Source organism: Hylobates moloch, unplaced genomic scaffold, assembly GCF_009828535.3.
Source record: "Hylobates moloch isolate HMO894 unplaced genomic scaffold, HMol_V3 SCAFFOLD_15, whole genome shotgun sequence".
NCBI classification, from domain to species: domain Eukaryota; kingdom Metazoa; phylum Chordata; class Mammalia; order Primates; family Hylobatidae; genus Hylobates; species Hylobates moloch.
The window spans coordinates 87,733,250-87,754,680 of record NW_026652290.1 but is presented as its reverse complement, the minus strand read 5'-3'; the positions used below and the strand labels follow the sequence as shown (position 1 = coordinate 87,754,680).

General features: G+C 39.0%; 1 protein-coding gene across 2 annotated transcripts in view; it reads left to right on the top strand.

The window, feature by feature from the left end:
* Positions 1–15,916, top strand: part of QPCT (glutaminyl-peptide cyclotransferase) — a 47,977-nt gene extending 32,061 nt beyond the window's left edge. The window contains exons 3-7 of one of the 2 annotated variants that reach the window (XM_032178261.2): positions 2,257–2,535; positions 9,910–10,086; positions 12,381–12,480; positions 14,950–15,066; positions 15,277–15,916. In XM_032178261.2, coding sequence (XP_032034152.1) covers positions 2,257–2,535; positions 9,910–10,086; positions 12,381–12,480; positions 14,950–15,066; positions 15,277–15,422 — 819 coding nt within the window. In that variant the 3' untranslated portion in view covers positions 15,423–15,916. The remainder of the gene's footprint in view (positions 1–2,256; positions 2,536–9,909; positions 10,087–12,380; positions 12,481–14,949; positions 15,067–15,276) is intronic. The other variant, XM_058428629.1, reaches the window with a different exon arrangement.
* Positions 15,917–21,431: the final 5,515 nt, after the last annotated feature.

Below are 21,431 nucleotides of genomic sequence, written 5' to 3'. Positions count from 1 at the left end.
TTTATGGATTTTTTTTTTTTTTTTTACAGTCTAGGGATAACTCATTTTCATAGTCTGCAGAAAAACTCATGTTAGATGCATAGTGATTTCTCTCTATTCAAACTATTAATGCTTTGTATCATATAGTTTTATATATTCTCATTAAATCAATTCATATTTACTGTTAGAACGAACCCATATTTACTGATAGCCTACTGTGAGCAAAGCACAGTACTACAAATTGTGGAGAGTTATGAATGCTGATTTCAAATAAGGTTATAAACATTTCTTTTGATGATGTGATAAGACAGCATGTAAATTTGCAATAGAAAAGTTAAGGTACTGCATACACAATGCTATTTAGGACAAAGTCCACCCACTATAAAAAGCAAGGAGTCTCTAGCTGGGGAATCATTTGTTTAGTTGGCTTTTGCAGGACTGACTGTAGGATCAGTGTCCTCCCACTATTTAAATTCCCCTTTCCTTGGAAGCTTCCTGCCGCGGTTGTTTTGAGCCTCTTGCCTACGTGTCATGTCGCATTAGTGAGCGCAGGCCACATGGGACTTGGCTAGGATAGAAAATCCTGTATTTCTTGGGAGGAAAAAAAAAAAATAAAAGCCCTCACATTCATTTCCAGTTATTCATTTATCATTTTAAGGTCCATCCCAGATCTAAACTGTCTAGATCTGAACTGTTAGATCTGAAATGTTGGTTTTTGGTTAGATGTTAATTGAAGGACAAATTGTCAGTTATTTTGATGTTAGTTTGTCATTTGACTTTTTATAAAAATAATTTAAGGCAATTTACAATGATGTATATGATATTTGAAAAAAAAAAAAAAAGGAACAGCCTGGGCATGGTGGTTCACACCTGTAATGCCAGCTTTTTGGGAGGCCGAGGCGGATGGATCACTTGATCCCAAGAGTTTGAAACCAGCCTGGGCAATATGGCAAAACTCCATCTCTACAAAAAACCAAAAAAACAAAAAAAACAAAAGTTAGTCAGGCATGGTGTCATGTGTCTGTTTTTCCAGCTACTCAGGATGTTGAGGCAGGAGAATTGCTTGAACCAAGGAGGCGGAGGTTGCAGTGAGCTGAGATTGCACCATTGCACTTCAGCCTGGGTAACTGAGTGAAGCCCTGTTAACAACAACAACAAAACAACAAAACAAGCAAACAAAAAACCGAGGAACATAGGAAAGTGAAGCCAAGATAAAATAAGGATGGAAAAAGGCAAATGAATCAGCAACGAACTCACCTATAACTTCTCACATCACAAAATCTATAATATGTTCTTTAAAAAAATACTTCTAGTTCCTGAAGTGATGCTACTTTCTCCACCTGTTGCTTTCTTCTGTCAGTCACTGTGTTCCTCATAAGGCTCAAGGTGGCCAGCAGAGATGGGGAAAGAGATTCTCTTTTATATTTGCCAGCATTTGCAGTGTGTCTCAACCTGCCTTGGGTGCAGAGGGAAAGCTACTTGATATGTTATTATGGTTCAGGGTTGCTTACTAATTCTTACAGTGAGCGGAGATCTGAAATAACCCCAACCACCCCCTAGCTATGGGAGCTTTCTACATTATCCTTAGCAGGTGAGCATTTGTATCTTTTATTAGTGTTCATTACATATAAAGCATTTGCTGGACTTGGACACGTTATGCACTTGGGACAGAAAGAGCTACCATTTGCAGTTCTTGTCCTTGAAGAGCTTAGAGATAGAGACCTGTAGGATGCTGGTTTACTTAATTTTTCAAACATGCCTTTGTAGCCTCCTAGAAATATTAAAAGTGTGCTTTACTATTACTGAACTGCATCTCTGTCTCCTGACTTGTAGACATGTCCATAATATATTGTTAAAGGAGAAAAGCAAGGGGAGAGTAATGTAAAAAGTAGGATTCTTTTCCTACAAAAACATATGCCCCTCTGCCAAATATATGTGTTTGTATGCTACTGTAGGTTTGCATAAGCAAGGAGAAGATATGTCTAAAGATCAGCATCAAACTATTAACACTGGTTAATATTAACAATTGGTTGAGATTGATTAGTAAGGGGAGTTTAAGGGAGAGGCAAGAGGATTAGCTTCTCCTTTAAACAGGACAAATCCTATTAATTACAATAACAATACAAAGCAATTATTAATTGCAATAATATTGCTATTAATACAATAAGCGTGTATTACAATTTTAATTTGAAAGGCACTATTTAAAGTTTTAGAATCACAGTTAACAAATGAAAGCTATTTGTTTTGATCTAAAGTTTTGGTTTTTGTTTTGATCAGCACATCATGCAGCGAATTCAGAGGCTTCAGGCTGACTGGGTCTTGGAAATAGACACCTTCTTGAGTCAGACGCCCTATGGGTACCGGTCTTTCTCAAATATCATCAGCACCCTCAATCCCACTGCTAAACGACATTTGGTCCTCGCCTGCCACTATGACTCCAAGTATTTTTCCCACTGGAACAACAGAGTGTTTGTAGGAGCCACTGATTCAGCCGTGCCATGTGCAATGATGTTGGAACTTGTTCGTGCCTTAGACAAGAAACTCCTTTCCTTAAAGGTATCTGTTTTCCTCTTGTTGATTCCTAGGATAAAGTACATTAGCAGTAACTCAGAGTGAATTCTAGAATCCTTGGAGGAATGAAAAGGCCATTTAGAAATGGAGACTTTTGGTACATTTTTATTGTGAATATTAATTGAAAGATTGCATGATTGGGAATATCAACCATGGGCAATAAACCTAAGATACGTGGCAATGCATTCATTAATTGGCACCTGATTTCTTGGCCTTGAATGCACATTAAATTAAAGGCAATATTTCTTTGTGAAAAATGAAGGAGAAGGTTTGTTTCAGGTATAGTATGAGAATTGTGTTTTATAATGAACTATGTTTATTTCTTCTTCTTTCTATGGCCATGAAACATCACAACCTTCTGATCTGAGAGATGGTGGCTCTTGGGTTGGAGGAGGGAGTTGCAGCAAAGTGGTTCTGAAGTGGAGAGCGGGTAATTCAGACCTATCAAGATGAAAAGCATGAAGCAGAAATGCATTATTGTTATTATCTGTGAATCTCAGCTCCATTTTATGCAGCATAGCAGAGCTTTTGTTATGCTCTCAGCTCAAAATACTTCTGGGACTCTCAGATGTTATTTCAGTCTTGGTGTTCTTAAGGGTATATTGCAAAAAAGTGCTAAACTAGATGAAGACATTTTGTTCTGATATCACTCATAACCAAGTAAACACAACAAAGCAAAAACAAAAAACTTTGTTCGCAGGCAACAAATGCTTTGTTCTCTGCTCAGAGCTTTATGAAGGGTCCAGCCTTTGATACAATGGGGGTAAAGATGTAAAAGGTTTATCTTGTAATGGAAGTAATAGAGATATTTGGTTCTATTTTTGCTGGATATGCTGAAATTGAAGAAAGCAAGACTGGTTTATGCCCTCTCAGTCTCCTTTTCACTTCTTTTTTTTGGTTTGTTTTGTTTTCTGAGCCTTCTACAATCCCTTTGTCCCATGCTTTGCCCTGCTTTTAACTAGTTTCCTTCCCCAGCAATTGGATGAAGGTGTTCAGAAGCTGATGCAAAAGTCTAATTTTTCATATTTGCACTTCTAGTGTAAGGACACAAAATGAAGTATGACTTGAAGACATTGTTCTGTGTAACGGATGTATTTTCTCTGAGTGAACTCCTTTGCTTTTTCCCATATAGCTCATATCTGCTTTTGGTGACCAGAAATATTAATAGAAAGGTCTGAATGAGTTATTGGATTGGAGTCATCATTAAAAAAATTCTAATCAACGTATACATTCTCATAGTAATCCTTTCTGTTAGAGATAAATGGTGAGGTGGGGATTTTTTTAAGAGGCTGTTTTTGAATGCAGAATTTGAAAGTATCAGATTTATTCTTCCAGTTATGTGTTTTAACTACATTTGTATTGAGAAGTTAAGTTCTTCAGCTGTCATGGATTGGGTAGATGGTGGTGGGAAGTGACCTGAAAGAGCTCTGGATAAGTAGACTGGATTATTCCCAACTCTTCATAGCCCCACTTCTCTCCAGTAATAGGACTGTCATTACACATCCACATCCTTTTCCTGGTAACTTTGCTGTGTCCTCCCACTGTAGCTAGTTGTACTCCCTCATCCCTTCACTCTGGACTTGGTTACTTGACTTGCCTTAGCCAATGGGATGTTAGTAGAGGTGACACAAGCAGAGGCTGGAAGTGTGCTTGTGCCATGGGGCTTGCTCTCCCCTGTCTTTGCCATAACCATGAGAATGGCATGCCCTGGCTAGCCTGCCAGTCCCAGCAGAAGGATGAGACACCTGGAGCAGAACCAACCTCGCTGACTGCACAGTGAAGCAGAGCTTCCCCAGCCAAACCCATTCTAGATCAGCTGCTCTCTAGCTGACCAACAGAGGTTATGTATCCCAGGAAGATACATAATGGTATTTTAAGCCACTGTGTTGATGGGGTGTTATTCTATTCTGTTATTGCAACATTAGCTAACTGATACAGCCTTGAATGGGGAAAGACTGTAGATAACCCACTGACTATGTGAACGCTGGTAATTAGGCATTTGTAGTGTCACCATGAAGACCTTCATACATCAGGCCAGTCAGATTCTCCTAGCTCCAAGGTACTAGGCTGAGTTACTAGCAGCAAAGGCCATGGCTATTTTTCTGCCGTTCCTGAAATGAAGCAAAAAGAGCAGTTTGCCTCATGGGACTCAGGATGAAGTCTACAGATGAGAAAATATTTTTCTATGTCCACAACAGTTTATTGCTGGCTAAATGAATGGATATTAGGCAAACAGAATGAAAGTAAATCATGGTACTGATCATTGGAGTCACCCAGCTGTTGAAGTTTCACTGAGGTACTTGAACTGTCAAGCCTGCAAGAGATAAAAACTATCTCCGTTTGCCTCTGCCCTGGGCATGAGCACAATGCCTCTTGTCCCAACCGGTCCCGTTCTGCCCTCTTGTTCTGTGATTATGTTGTCTGATTTGAAGCTAGAACTTTCAAGGCCCTTTAAACAACTGGAAGCTTAGAATGTCTCTACTGAAGTAAGCACCTTACAATTTTTGCCAATGAGAAAATCTGTTTAATTATTTAATGCTTATTAAACCCTGAGTGCATTTATATTGCACAAACCCGTCCTCTGCTTAATGCTCTCCAGGAGTTATGGAGGATTCGAATCAAATTAAACTGTCCTTTCCTTATGGTATAATTAAGGAGCAATATGAAATGATTAGCGTACAAAATTAACTTAGTTTTCAGATGATAAAGACAATTTTTTTCTCCTTTGAAATCACCGTTAAAACAATCAGGGAAACTCCATTTTTTGAAGAAACTAGAGAACATCTGTGAATAGGAACCACAATATGAAGACAGAAGTTGGATGGAGAAATGGCAGATGACATATCAGAGTGGAGAGAAGTCACACTCTCCTGGAGAGGGAAGAAATGGAAGAAGCCAGTGGTTTCCCTGATAGAATCCTAAAAAGGCTCAGGGATTGGAGATGTGATAAGCTGAAGAAGGCAGAAGTGAGGAAGGGGTTAGAGTGGAGAGTGTCTGTAAGTCTGTCTAAGGAGTATGTGGATGTAGAGATTCCCACCCCACACCAGGCAGGTAGGTGAGTGCCCCTTGTGCCTTTTCCACCGATGAGAAAATATTTTTCTAGAGAAGTTGAACCAGGGAGGTTATGGAATTGAGAATAGCAAGTATAGAGGAGGGTGACAGTGATGCATCCCATGGAAATTGGAGAGATTAGGCGAAAACCTACACATTGAACAGTGAGATCTATAGTATCTCTCCCATCTTTAGCACCAGAAAGCCATCAGATAGGAAACTGGAAGATTCTTCTTCAGAGAGTGTGAACCACCCTGCAGAAAAATCCCAGATGGTGACATTCAGTAATCCTCAATGAAAACACTGGCTGGGCACCAGTTTGCCCTGCAGTGAAGCCAACCAATCTGTGTCTCCAACCAGCATTTTAATATCTTATTCTTTAACATGAATGAACACAAAGGATGACCAGACATTTGAGGACAGACTCCAGCATGAAAGAAAGGGCCTGGAGCAGTGGCTCATGTCTGTAATCCCAGCACTTTGGGAGGCTGAGGTGGGAGGATTGCTTGAGGCCAGGAGTTTGAGACCAGCCTGGGCAACATAGTGAGGCTCCCTCTCTACAAAAAAAAAAAAAAAAAAAAAAAAAAAAAATTAGCTGGTTATGGTGGTACACACCTGTAGTCCTAGCTACTTGGGAGGCTGAGGGAGGAGGATTGCTTGAGTCCAGGAGTTCAAGGCTGCAGTGCACTATAATTGAGCCACTGCACTCCAGCCTGGGCAACAGAGTGAGACCCTGTCTCTTAAATAAATAAATTCTTTTTTAAAATGTAAAAAAAGAAAGCAAAACAAATAATACAAATTTAAAATGAAGTTGGAGGAAATAGAGCAGAAAATAACTTAAAGGACACTTTTCTAATATTCTTACAGAGATAAGAGGAGACATTATATCTATGAAACAAAACCAGAATGCTGCAATAACACAACAATCGGTCAATAAGAAGGAGCTTCTGGAAATTAAAATTTCTATTTTCAAAATAAATAAATCAATAAAACAGTTGGATGCTAAATTAGAAGAAATATCTTTTTTTAGAAAGAGGAATGACAAAAAGGAGATGATTATGACTTCTGGAGAACAATTGTAACAATTCCAGTAGGTCATATAAAAAGTATTGGGAATGAGAATGGCACTGGACTTCTCAGTAGAAACTTTGGGAGCTAGAAAACAATGAAATTATGCCTTAAATATTTTAAATAAAAATAATTTGCAACCCAGAATCTTCAGACCCAGATATATTAAATAGGAAAATAGAATGAAGACATTTTCAGAGGTAAATCTCAACAAGTTTCACTCCCATGTTTTGTGTTTTTTCCCCCACAAGTTGCTTAAAGCTGTGCTCTAGAAAAATCAAGAAAGAAATCAAGGAAGAGGGATTCATGGAGTTCAGCTCACTGGGGGTCCCATATAGGAGAGGCAGAAATCTGCAGGGTGATGGTGAGGGGAGCCCTAAGATAACAAACAGATGGGCAGCAGGCCTAGTGGTTGGTCCAGGCTGGAGCAGGCAGCAGAGGGCTCTGGAAGGGCTGATTCTTAAAAAACAAAACCAGACAGACACACGAGAAATAAAGGTGTGATAGCGTCTGGAATGCTTGACCACATAATGGTGAAGCATATTAGGCTCAAAGAAAACAAAGCAAATGAAAGAGAGGACTGTGGTGAGGAATGGTGGGAAATAGGTTTGCAGAGGCAGGACAAACTGGATTGGGATGTTTCTGTATATGGAAAAGGACAGAAAGAGACAGATGCCCACTGGTTTTTGGTTTGAGTAACTGCAAGGGTGGTTTTGCCATCCATTTGGTTGAAGAGACTGTTGGTAATACAGATTTCCGGGGGAACCTCAGGAGTTGAGTTTTGACACTTTGTTCGAGGTGTCTATTAACGTCTGTGTGGAGATCTTCATTTGGCAACTGAATATGTAGTCTGGAGATCGGTAGTGAAGTCAGAGCTGGAGATATATTTTTTGGAATTGATACGTACGTGTGTGTTGCGTTGTGTGTGTGTATTATTATAATATAATACAATATAACATATAATATATATATAGAGAGAGAGACCAGCCTGGGCAACATACTAAGGCTCCATCTCTACAATCTTATTATTATTTTTAAATAATTATATTAAAAATTCTATATATATAATAATACACACACACAACACAGCACACACACACACACACACAAGACAATACACACATACCCACACATAGATGATTTAAAGCCTCAAGAAGAGATATCAAGAGAGTGAGTGAGTGTGGACAGAGAAGAGAAGAGAACCGTGGAGCAAGCCCCCGAGGGTCTCTAGTGTTAAGAGGGAAGGGAGATGAAGGGAGCCATTAGTGCTAAGATAGGAGGAATATGGTATCTTAAGAACCAAATGAAGCAAGTGTAGCCAGGAGGGAGTGATTAACTGTGTCGAATGCTGACAATAAATCAAGAGAGATGAAGACTGAGAGTTGACCACTGGATGTAGCCATGTAGAGTCATTGGTATTCTTGACAAGAGCAGTTTCAGTACACGGTGGAGATAAAACCCAACTGGGCTAAGTTTAAGAAGCGGGATTGGAGACAGTGTGAATAGACAACTCCTTCAAGGGGTTTTGCTATAAATGGGATTACAAAATTGGGCAGTAGGTGGTGGAGATAGTGAGGTCAAATATTTTAAGATGAGAAAAGCAACAGCATGTTTGTTGGCCGATGGGAATTATCCAGCAGAGATAGAAAAATTGATGATGTAGAAGAGAAATGGTATTTGCTAGAGCAATGTCCTTGAGCAGATGAGAGAGGATAGGATTTTGTGCATAAGCACAAAATCTGATATGAGCATGACAGAAAGAAATCAAGGTCATCGGTTGGGAATGAAGATGGGTGAGGTGGCAGGGAGAGGAGGAATGTGAAATCCTAGAAGAGTGCCAGAGTGACTGAACTAAGAAAATACAGCATGACTTGCCAGTCAACATGAAAGGCCAACGTGAGGTTTGTGGTCATGAACTTTAAGCAAGGCCAGACAGTGTGGTTATATATATATTTTTCTCTGGTGAGGTTTAGCTGCATGAGTGCTGGCACAAAGTAGGTAGAGTATGTTTTTGCCATGAAAGTTTGACCAAGGCAGAGAGGGGCAAGGGAGTTGAGGGTGTATGCTAGTAAGTGATTGGCATGATTGACTGGAATTTAAGCCAAATATAGAGTGAAGTGAGGACATTATGGGGGTGAAGGACTGTGAAAAGGTGAAACATTCAGTAGATTAAGGGTTCCAGTGGGATTGAAGGACTTTGGAGTTTAGAGTACCAGGACCAATCTGAAAGACAGGGGTTATTGTCAGACAGAGGAAAGTGTAAAATCAATTAGAATCCTAGTCACTCTTTTTGGTTCCATTCAAATACTGTATTTTTCATAAAGCCTTCCTCGACACCCCCAGGATTTTGCTTCTCATTCTATCCAATTTCTAGAGGACTTTTATGTTACATTTGTGGCTGGTGGCACATTTTGCCATGCTCATGTATTTGTTTTATCTCACCCCAACCCAACTAAAGTATAGGCTATTTCAAGGGAAGCACTATAATTATTACTCTTTGTGTCTGTAGCATTCCTAGGGCAGACTCTTGAAGCTAGACTCAGTACAAAATTGAAGACTTAAATAAGGTGAGAAGCAAGAAAGATTTACAGTTGTTTCAGGTTGGATTCCCCAGGAAGCACCCTCTGATACGGAGTTTAGCATTCAGGTCACTTATTAGGGAGTGGCCTTGGATCAACACAGGTATCAGGGAGGTGAAAGAAATGGTGTTGGATGGAGGGAGAAGTCGAGCTGCAGTGCAGGTTCAACAACAGCCTCAGCCAACCTCTGGGCAGGTCTGGAGATATGATGGCTCTTTAGAGAGCCCCCCGTACCCGTGTAGGTCAGCACTGGATGTAGGACACTCCCAGGAGGTGCAGCTGAGGCAATTCCTAAAGTGACTGATGGCTCTTCCAGCAGCTGAGGCAACACACCCTCCTGTAGGGGAAGTGGGTGGTGTATCACACGATTCATCACAGCACTTTCATTGTTTCAAAATTCTGTGAGGAGTAAGAAAAAACATAAAAGACTTCTATTTTCAGAGGGAATGGAAGAAGGTGGTTTATATGGGTGAAGACTGTGGGAGGTGTGATGACTTTTGAAGAGGAAGTGGTGTGGAATAAATTTTGCCATAGTTTCACTTGCATTCGTATCTTCCTTTCTTTATGGCACATCTATCTTTTTGCCCAATTAATAGAAAATCATGCTATTTTTCATCATCACAGTATTTTTTTGCTATATTTTTATTGTTGTTTTTACCAGACTGTTTCAGACTCCAAGCCAGATTTGTCACTCCAGCTGATCTTCTTTGATGGGGAAGAGGCTTTTCTTCACTGGTCTCCTCAAGATTCTCTCTATGGGTCTCGACACTTAGCTGCAAAGATGGCATCGACCCCACACCCACCTGGAGCGAGAGGCACCAGCCAACTGCATGGCATGGTTAGTCTGGGCAATTTCCATGGCACTGTAGCTGTAGGCTCTGCCTCCAAGGAAAAGGTTGCAAAAGCCAAGTAAAGACCTAAAAATGCCACAGCATCCTTGGAGCACAGTGTTTATGATAGAACATTCCTTGGCAGGCATTGGGTTTTTGAGGAATTCCAGAGCTAAAAAGAATGATTCTGAGCTGGCACTGTGGCTCATACCTGTAATCCCAGCATTTTGGGAGGTTGAGGCGAGAGGATCACTTGAGCCCAGGAGTTTGAGACCAGACTGGGCAAAATAGGGGGACTTCGTCTCTACAACAAATAAAATAATTAGCTGGGTGTTGTGTATGCCTGTAATCTTAGCTACTCAAGAGGCTAAGGCAAGAGGATTGTTTGAGCCCAGGAGTTCGAGGCTGCAGTGAGCTATGACTGCTCCATTGCACTCCAGCCTGGGTGACAGAGGGAGACTCTGTTAAAAAAAAAAAAAAAAAAAAAAAGTAAGAAAGAAAGAAAAATTGCTGGTTAGAAGCCATGTTTGACTGAGCTTAATTAAAATGATAAAATCATGTAAAAAATTGGATTACAGGAACATCAGATCCAGCTGGGCCCAATGGGAGCACATTCCCCCAGTACTGTATGGAGGTGGAGAGAGCAAACCCCTTCTTTCAGGCCTTTATTAAGGCTGAAGAACATGGGGCTTTGGGAAATGGAATAAAAGAGGGGTGGGGGTGAAGAATTTCCTTGGTGGCTTCAAAGTATTACTGTGACTCCAGTGTGACTATGACCGTTTGATGTGTTGGTTTTGATGTGGCATTTTTGACATGGGGGGTGGGGATATTTTGATGCTGCCTTAAAACCCTACTATTATTACTAAGTAATGGGTGCAACACACAGCCTCATTTTCATCCCCATTCCTGGGCCCACGCTCCATCCCTAATCCCTCCCCCGACTCCTGCATCTTCTCCTGACTCTGACTCTCTTCCCATATTCGATCTTCATTCTGTCCCCACGTCTTCACTAACCCCGGCTTGGAACCTCATGGTACCCTTGAGACTTCACTCTCCCCAGTGCCTTCATCCCTCCCTGACCCTCACCCCATCTGTGAACTGATAGCTTATTCCCAGCACCCCCACTCATTCCTATCCATTGCCCTATCACTGACCTTCACCCTATAAAAGTCCAAATGGTCACATTCTGTGTCCTTTATGACCCTAACACACCTCCTGTTGGCATTTGCTCCCTCCTGTTATCCATTGGCAGCTCCTAATGGGCCAGGGGAATGTGGTCAGCATCTCATTCATTCACTTGTGCCCAAGTGCCCACAAAGCATTCAGAACATATTCACAAGAGGAGAGGACTGGTTGATCAGTAGTAGAACAAAGTTATTTATTTATCGGTCCAAATATATGAAGCCACAGTGATTCATATATTTGGACCGATAAATAATTTTGTTGAATGAAGATCATTTTTTTTCCAGAAACAAACCCTTAATAGATTATCCAACCTTGTGAATATGTTCCGATTTCAAAGAAGCCTATTTTTTCCTACGATGAATATATTGAATTTTCATTTATGAATTTATTCATACTATGTCTTTAGGATCACAGACTCTGAAAATATTTATCTACTATGTGTTAGGATGTATGCTAAATATTTATCCACACATTATTTTACTTAGATAAATCAGGAGGTCTTAATCTAGTGAGTAGTCTTCAGAGAGTCCTCATGATGAGACGATAGAGAGCTATAACCAGAAGGAAACTTCAGAGATCAGCTAGTTTGAGCTTCTTATTTGATACACAAGGAAATGGAGATCCAGAGACACAATGTTATATAGCTCCTGTACAAGGAATTTTTCTTAGATACTACTTGATCAGTAAATAGTTACTATCCAAGTGCCTTCCTTTAGGAGTTTTATCATTACAGATTAAGGATAAAATGGCTAAACAGAGAGGATTAGAAGATCAGATAGGCTTGGACTCCTTTCTGAAAATAAATGTATACTTTTAAAGTTCACAAAATATTCATCCAAATGTCTTCTTTGTAATTTATCCTTAGTGATATCCTTTTGGAGTTTCATACACAAATAATCAATACTTTGCTATTTTTCCACATTACAGAAGCAAGATTTAAAGAGTTCCCCAAAATAATTAGCATAAAATGTTAGTAAATCTTTGGTTCATTCATATAGCTTGCCATATTATTCTCAATTACTGAAATGCAGTTAATTTTGACTGATTGTATTTCCCTATTGATGAATATAAAATGCGTTTTGGTGATGGTGATTAAACATTACTTTTTCTCCCTCAGGACTTATTGGTCTTATTGGATTTGATTGGAGCTCCAAACCCAATGTTTCCCAATTTTTTTCCAAACTCAGCCAGATGGTTTGAAAGACTTCAAGCAATTGGTAAGCACCACTGTTATTAATGAATAAAACATAATTTCTTGCTACTGACAGATACTACATTTTAAAATTTAAAATTTATCATTTGGGCGGGCACAGTGGCTCACGCCTGTAATCCCAGCACTTTGGGAGGCCAAGGCAGGCAGATCAGCTAGGGTCAGGAGTTCGAGACCAGCCTGGCCAACATGAAATGGGGGTTTCATGTTTAGTAGAGATGGAGTTTCACTAAACAAATACAAAATAAATACAAAAATTAGCTGGGTGTGGTGGCGGGCACCTGTAATCCCAGCTACTTGATAGGCTGAGGCATGAGAATCACTTGAATCTGGGAAGCAGAGGTTGCAGTGAGCCAAGATGGTGCCATTGCACTCCGGCCTGGGTGACAGGGTGAGGCTCCATCTCAAAAAAGAAAAAAAATTATAATTTATGTGTATGATTTAAAGTGTAATATACTTTATTGGCTTTTTTCTTGCTTAATTGATTAGTTTATTATTCATCTTTGTAGTAAGCCCAGTTTATTTTCCTGCATGAAACCATATTTTGAAATGGAAACAAAATACTATATTTCATGTTTGCACATCCTTAAAAATGGTTTGAAAATATTTTCCCAGAGTCCTGTTTGAAGCATGTAGAATGCATTTCGAGAGGAAAGTTTACTCAACGAAGCATGCTGGCTAATAATGAATATGATGTCCTTATAATGATACCAAAAGATATTCTTCAGTTTTTCTTTTCCATCTCTGTCTTTGCCATCTTCTATTTTCTACCTTATCCAGATATTATTTTCCCTTAAATCTAGTACAATCTCTGCCAATTTTCCAAAGAAGCAAGAGATCAGGATGAAGAGAAAGCCAGATCCTTTAAGATTTAGAGTCAAATAAATGGGAGTTGACTAGGCCAGACCAGGTCAGGCCAGGCCAGCCCAAGAAACGTATGTATCTATGGCTGAAGAGAGGAGCTTGGGGCTTGGAGAAAGAAAAGGAGAATAACTTTGTACTACCACCCTACACAAAACAAAACAAAACAAAACAAAACAAAGCAAACTCTTCAGGCATCAGGGAAAGATGAAAATGAGATTGATCTTTATTGTAGAATCCAGGCCAGGGGGCTGCTTTGAAGGCAAGAATTTCATGCTAGAAATTCCTTATTAGCCACAGAAACTTCTTGGAGCAAGATAGACTTGTATTACTTCTAAGCAGTGGGAAAAACACTGCCATCATAACTCACACTTTTGCCATGAGTAAAGAATTTGTCTAGAATCTTAGAGAAACTTCTGCTTGAACTTTAGATGCACATCATTGACAAATTTCATTTCCTAGTTTGAAAGGATTACTATAATGGTGTTATTAATATAAACTTCTTGGGCTTCTTCTTTGCAGCATATTTTCCTTACTTTGATGGTAGCCTTGAGAAACTGAGTTTGGCTTTCTTTCAAGGATTTTGTGCACTTTTATTATGTCCTGTACCAGAATGAACTTATGCCAATAACTTGCACCTTCATTCAATTTTAACTCATTGTGCCCCTCCTATTGGTATTTACATTTCAAACCGTATCTCTAGTTGTATAAGAAAAAGTTGTGTCTCATGGTAAAGGAATTATAAGTATCAATAAACAGACAAGAATATTGTTTTTGGTGGTAGTTAGGGCTTTCTCAATGTTCCTAGAATCATATTACATATGATTGATTACTAGTTGGTTTAGTTTTACCCTAGCTAGTTCCTAGCTATCCTAGAAAGTTTCATTTGGTTGTCTTATAATATTCATGTAATCTCTTGTCATCTTGTAACATACAATACCTGACTTATGTAGGCCAGTGGTTCTCAAACTTTAAAGTGCATCACAATCACCTAGAGGGCTTCTTCCACACAGATAGCTGGACTCCAGCCCTAGAATTTCTGTAAGTCTGAGGTGGGACCAGATAATTTGCATTTCTGATAAGTTCCTAGGTGTTGCTGATGTTGCTGGTCGGACATCATACTTTGAGAACCACTGATGTAGGTCACACTAGGTATCCCTTTCCCATAGAGTGGCCACTTGATATACTTCATCTCTACTCTGTTTGAGTATTCCCCTTTTAAGCCCCATATCTCATCTAAGGCATTCTTCATGCAGCATCTTGGACCTATAAGCATCTACACCTGCACCTGTGTTCCCCCCTTCCACCTACCTATCCTCTGTTTTTTTCATTCTCTATCTCTCCACTGTTCTGTTGAGTTTCTACCTCTAAGGAGGTTCTCACCTGTAAGTGTAGAGCCACATTTGACTCTTCTCTCTTCCTGCTCCAAAAGGTTACACATTCCTGTTCAACCCAGATGTTTATTGTCATGAGTGTGGCCATGCTTGCTGTTGCATAATCTTTTACAAATTACGGACACATGTGCTAAGATTTCAAACTCCTTAAATAAGAATACATTATGAGTCTTGATCAGATAAAAATAGTTGTTCATTTACTGTATGATTGTCATCTACAGAACATGAACTTCATGAATTGGGCTTGCTCAAGGATCACTCTTTGGAGAGGCCGTATTTCCAGAATTACAGTTATGGAGGTGTGATTCAGGATGACCATATTCCATTTTTAAGAAGAGGTAATATGTGTGTGTGTGTGTGTGTGTTTGTGTGTGTGTGCGTGCGCAGCCTGATTTTGGAGTACAACGGTGGGATATGATGTACACAGATGATGATGAATTATTAGCTGTCTTTATATGGTACAGAGCTCCCTCTGCTTGAAGAATGACCCTTTCTAGTTTACTCACTGGAGTAATGCACATTGTTACAAGTTGGTTCTTTCTGAATAGGTGTTCCAGTTCTGCATCTGATACCATCTCCTTTCCCTGAAGTCTGGCACACCATGGATGACAATGAAGAAAATTTGGATGAATCAACCATTGACAATCTAAACAAAATCCTCCAAGTCTTTGTGTTGGAATATCTTCATTTGTAATACTTGGATTTAGTTTATGATAATTAGTTCTAGAATTGAATTCAAAAGTCAAGGCATCATTTAAAATAATCTGATTTCAGACAAATGCTGTGTGGAAACATCTGTCCTATAGATCATCCTATTCTTAGGTGTCTTTGGTTATCAGATCAATTATAGAATAATTGTGTTGTGATATTGTGTCCTAAATTGCTCATTAATTTTTATTTACAGATTGAAAAAGAGGGACTGTGTAAAGAAAATGGAAAATAAATATATTTCAAAAACTTTTTTAGATAAACACGATGAGGCAAAATCAGGTTCATTTATTCAATGATAGTCTTCTAAACAGTACTTAAATAGTGCTTGGAAAATGTAGCCTTCATTTTATGATTTTTTCATATGTGGGAATCTATTACATGTAATACAAAACAAACATAGTTTGAAGGCTGTCAGATTTATTTGAGAAATCTTTGTAGGGTTAATTTTATGGTAATTAAAATCAGAATTAAGTGCTATGTTGTGATGTCTTTTTTATATATAAAAGAATAATGATATAATTTAATGCATAGTCCAATTTTTATAGGGTTTTGCAAATTTAACGTTCTCATTGTAAAAATAATAGTCAATAAGAAAAATTTTGGAAAATGGAGAAAAGAAGAAAACTACAATCCCATTATATTAACAGAATCACCATTAGTTCGCTTTTTAGTTTTTCCTCACTTTTTATTTTTATTTTTTTTGAGACAGGGTCTCACTCTGTTGCCCAGGCTGGAGTGCAGTGGCATGATCATGGCTCACTGCAGCCTTGACCCCCTGGGCTCAAGTGATCCTCTCACCTCCACCCCACAAGTGATTGGGACTACAGGCATGCACTACCTAGCTAATTTTTTTGCCTGGCTAATTTTTTTGGTATTTTTATATGGATGTGGTTTCTCCATGCTGCCCAAGGTGGTCTTGAACTCCTGGGCTCAAGCAATGTTCCTGTCTTGGCCTCCCAAAGTGCTGGGATTACAGGCATGAGCCACTGCTTCCAGCCTCCTCGTATTTCTTAAATGCAGATTTTTCTTATAAAGGTATAATCAAACTATATTACAATTTTTTTGGCCTGTTTTTTTCCTGTTAAACTATGTGATTACCAGGCATATATTTGCTGTTTTGGTTTTGGATTGAGGTGAGGACAGAAAAAGACTGCTGAATGTGAACTCTAGAGTCAATATTAAGGTAACACAGTAGTACTGCAGTAGTTGTGACAATTTTTGTGTAGGTGGATTATATGGTATTCAGTTTGGTTAGTTAGAGCATTTTTTTTCTGGAAATACATAGGCATTCATAAGTTGTCTTTAGCTATAGGAAACAATTATCTAGAAATACAAACTTGATCAATTAAATAATTAGGAAATCGTTCCTGGCATACAGATGAAGTCAGCTGGGGCCACTGTCTTCTGTGTGTTCCCTGTTCAGACCAGACATTTAGTAAATACTCAGTGAATTAATGTGCCCAATGACAATGAAAGTCATTGGGAAAGTAATTTACTTGCTAAAACATAGTTTTCAGGTAAGAAAAGGATAAAAATAATTTCATCTATTTGGCTATGTAAATTATATAGAAGAGTATAGCCAGAATTATATATGTATACTTAGATATATTTTATGCTATATATAACATATATAAATATATATTACATTTATATATATTTATATATAACATTACCTGTCTATAATTTCATGTTGGCAAATTATACAGAATTAGATTTTTCTAGGGTTCTTTTTTATTTTCCAAACGTCCTTCCAAAGTCATGCATGTCCTTCCAAAGTCATGTAAATGAAAGCTGTGCGTTTGTGAATTAATGATATTAAGAGCTAACACTTACTGAGTGCTAACTCTGTGCCAGACAGAGTCACATATGCTTTATATATTTTACTAACTTAATCCCCACAACAATTGTGTGAGGTAGGTGGTATTAGTAAGCTTACTTTATGATGCTCAGAGTAGTTAAGTGTATTCGCCAATATTACATAACTAGTAAGTGGTAATGGTGGGATTTGTACCCAAGAAGTCTAGCTCTAAAGCTTATACTTGGGAACCACTCTAGAATATTGCCCATTTACATGAAAAGAACTATGCAGAATATGCCTGATGCCAAATGCAAAGCAATAGTTGTATCTTGAAATTTTTATAGGTCATTTCAAACTGGGGATGCATTCTTAGGTCATTGCTGCCATGATTCACCTGACAACATAGGCTTCAGAGACACATAATTTCCATGCAGAATGATTACTCTGCCGTAGTGAAGGCTATTTTTGCATAAGTGTGGGTATATACAAATCAACACGAGTGGTTCCGGGCTAAAGTATCTAAGCCACAAAGCAGGATTAAAGGGAGCTGAGTTTTCTGGATTAATTTTTTGGATGAGAGAAAACATATGAAAAGAGTTCAGGGAAAACACATATTTTTTAACGTGAGGAAATAAATGGTCTAACAGACTGATGATATTAAAACAGAATGAAATGAAGTTTTAATGAGGAACCTAAACATTAGTTGACCGTACTGCATACATAATTATAAGCCTAAATGATAAGCTCCTTTGGAGGCAAAATGAAATTAATAAGAGATCTACTATAATCTGTTGAGTTCACATTAGTTGAATTATTTTTAGAGGAGGTTGGTGGATATGTTGAAATGGGATAAAACAAAAAATAAAACCATAAGCAGCTTAATTCAATGAAGGTTTTCTTCCTTGAAAAGACATATTCTCAAATTCTACTCAATAAGAGTTTGCACTGATATAGGAAAAGCAGCCATGATGTCATAAATGGAGACATTTTAAGGCATTAACCTGATATTAATCTCTGAAATATGCTCTGTATAATTCATGCCAGTCAGAAATATTACTTTTTAAAAATTATAGCTTCAAAGGCAGTGCTCCATAAACACCAGGTTGCATTTGGAATTTTTCTATGTGCATTTTGGAGCATTTTGCTGCCCCTAAGAGAACAATTTGTACGTTTTGTCTGTTATTGTCAACCCTGCAATACGTAGGGCTATTTTTCTTCTTCAAGAGAAATGAGTTCAAAGGAAAATATTCATAAAAGAGTATTCATAACCTTGGCATCTAAAAAAAATCATGAGCCTGTTATTGTAGCTTGAGGGTTGTGGCTGGAAGAGAAAAGACAGATCCTTCAAAATGGAGAAATGTTTTAGATGGCAAAGCAGTTGTCATTAAGAACAAAGCAGCCCATGTTTTCAGTTCCAACTTCAAATCCTTAAGCAGTTTATTTCATGAAGCTTCTTTCTTCCATCAAAGAAATACATTCATTATGGTGCTGCAGCAAAATCACGTGAAAACTGAACGTTTCCTCAATCAACTTGGCCCAGCTGGAGGTGATTACTTTGTGTAAAGGAGGGACGATGGACACGATTCAAGATGCTTCCATTTCTTTAATGTACAGACAGCCCTGCAGGAGGCTTGGTCACAGTATATTCTGCGGAAAATCAAGGTTCAGTTTCTGTGCAAGACCTGAATCTGAGGAACGAAGGTAGGAGGGGGGAATAGAAGAAATAAAGAGAAGATGAGGGAGACTATTCAGGGCAGCTGCAGTAATTTAAAGCAAAGCTAAAGTAGAAAATTTGGGGGAAATTATTTAAATTTGCTGTTCATCTTAAGTCATGAGGCTGTGCTTTCAGAGCCAGCCTCCCCCTAACTTTTGGCTTCAAAGATGAATGAACGAAAGATTGAGGTTTCACTCTCAGTTTCAGGGCCACTTTTTATGCAGCCTGAAATTCTAAAAGTAGTTTTGAAGTGGTTTAACTGCCTCCCCTTACTTCCCTTTTGTCTATCGCTTCTGTGTCTTTTATGGTACATCTTTTCCATCCCTCAAATAGTGAAATTACTGCTTTGTTGCAAGGGGCAGATAGCATTGTGTAAAGCTACTGCTGTGTTCCAAGGGGCTGAGGTGGAGAGAAAAGGTTGTTAGCTGGTTGAGCCAGTAGGGTGGCATAGGAAACCCCTCAAATGCTCCTACACATGAACATTGGCCCCAGGCTCCTGGCAATACATCCAGCAGCATTAATTTACGACAGTTTTATAGAGAGCTGGGATGAAAGAACTGTCTTGTGTCATGGCTGTATTCCTCAGCCGGAATTTGGTTGGCGTACGCACGCAAAGTGACGTCATCTTATTGTGCTCATATTTCAAAGGCAACGCATGGAACAGCGCCCACTCTCCTGACATATCTGAATTTGCCAGTGAAGAGTTTAGACCATTTGTTTGAGAATTAACATCAAGAGCACAAAATTGCCAAGAAGAGAAACCAGCATGGCTTAAAGCAAACAAAACAAAACAAAACAAAAAACCCCCAAATTCACAAAGGTTACAAAGGTAATATGAATATAGATTTAAAAACTCATAAATTATAAACAGCACTGGAAACTTTATTCTCTTACACTTACTGAGCCCTGTGTGGTACAGGAGGTCCTTGGCACTCATGGACTTAACATTTGTGGTTTTGGTTAACAAAGAATGACATGTAGTAAGTTACACGAGCTAAGAGATTGGCGTGGAGAAGTAAACGAGCATAGCTGACTACCAGCCATCAATTTCACTGTTGTTCTGTAGTCATCCTTGCAGTAACACTTGGGAAGTGAGAAACCCCATTTCTTTGTAAAAATGAACCCCTCCTCCAAGCCAACTGCTCTTTCTGGAGATGTTATTGAGAGGTCTAGAAAAATGCTGGCTACAGTGAGTAGCTTTTTAATCCTTTACAAATAGATAAATTAATGCTAGGAAAAGATAACTTTAAAATTTCAGTTTTAAAACTTTATTTAGTGAGGAAATTTATAAGCAACAATGGTATTCAAAAACACTTAGGATATTTTCCTCGAGAATGTTAAAGCTCCGTTTTAGGTTATGTTAGAATGATTCCATATCAAGTAACTGATTGTGATCATCCTTTCATAGGTTTACCCATAGAGCTGTGTATTGGTGTCCTCATTTTACAAATAAGTGAACACAGAGTTTAAATTATTTTCAGTTGATGCTAAGACTAGACTCTAGGGAACTTAATTTCTGATACATGACGTAGCTGATTTCAGCTAGATTAGAAGGGACCTTAGAGATTTTCAACTTCACTGGCTTACTGGTTTTCAGCTACCCCCTAGGGGGCATGGGGGCATTTGAAAATATGTGGTTGTGTGTGTGTGTGTGTGTGTGCGCGCGTGGGTATGCATTTCTATGTTTATGTAGTGGAATGGGTGGTGAATGTTTGTCATGAAGACTGAGGGGTGCTTCTGGAATTTAGTGGTCAGGGGCAAAAATGAATGTTTGGGACTGTTTGCACACTAGAGAACTGTCTCACCCCAAAAGCAAGTGTGGTGCCTCCACAGCACTGAGTAGTTTTCAACATTCTCATTTTAAAGGTTTAGCTATCAAGATCCAGAGAGGATGGATCACTTAAGATTCCCTTGGTTTGCAAGTGACAGAAAATACAAACTTACCTGAGCAAAAAACGAAATTTATTTCATGTCTCTGACTTCAGACACAGTTGACTCAAGAACCCTGTCTCTTAACTATCTGCTCTGCCCTCTTCTGGGTAGGCATTAAACTTAGGTAAGTACTTCCTTCTGGGGCAAGATGGCTGTTAGTAGCCCCAGGTTCATACCCGCATAACTCCAGTTTCAGTGCAAGGAGAGTACCTGTCCTCTGAGCAACAGTTCCACAAAGTCCTTGACCTGACTGCCATTGGCCCAAGTGGGGCTCTGGGACCTTTGCTGATTCAGTCTCTGGGCTGATGGATGGAATGCACTAATTGACTTTGGCCTGTGGCTCATGCCCCTCCCTATAGCTGGGAGAAGTGTCAGCTTCACCAAACCACAGGAATGAAGGCAGGGAGGAGGTGGTTTTCCAAAGGAAGATCTAGAAAAAGAGTGCTGTACAAGCAAGAGCAACAAATGTCCATTACAGTAGGTAAGCGAGTTGGGTAATGTATGTATGATCCTAAGGCATGGTACCACATTGCCTTTCTTTTTTTCTT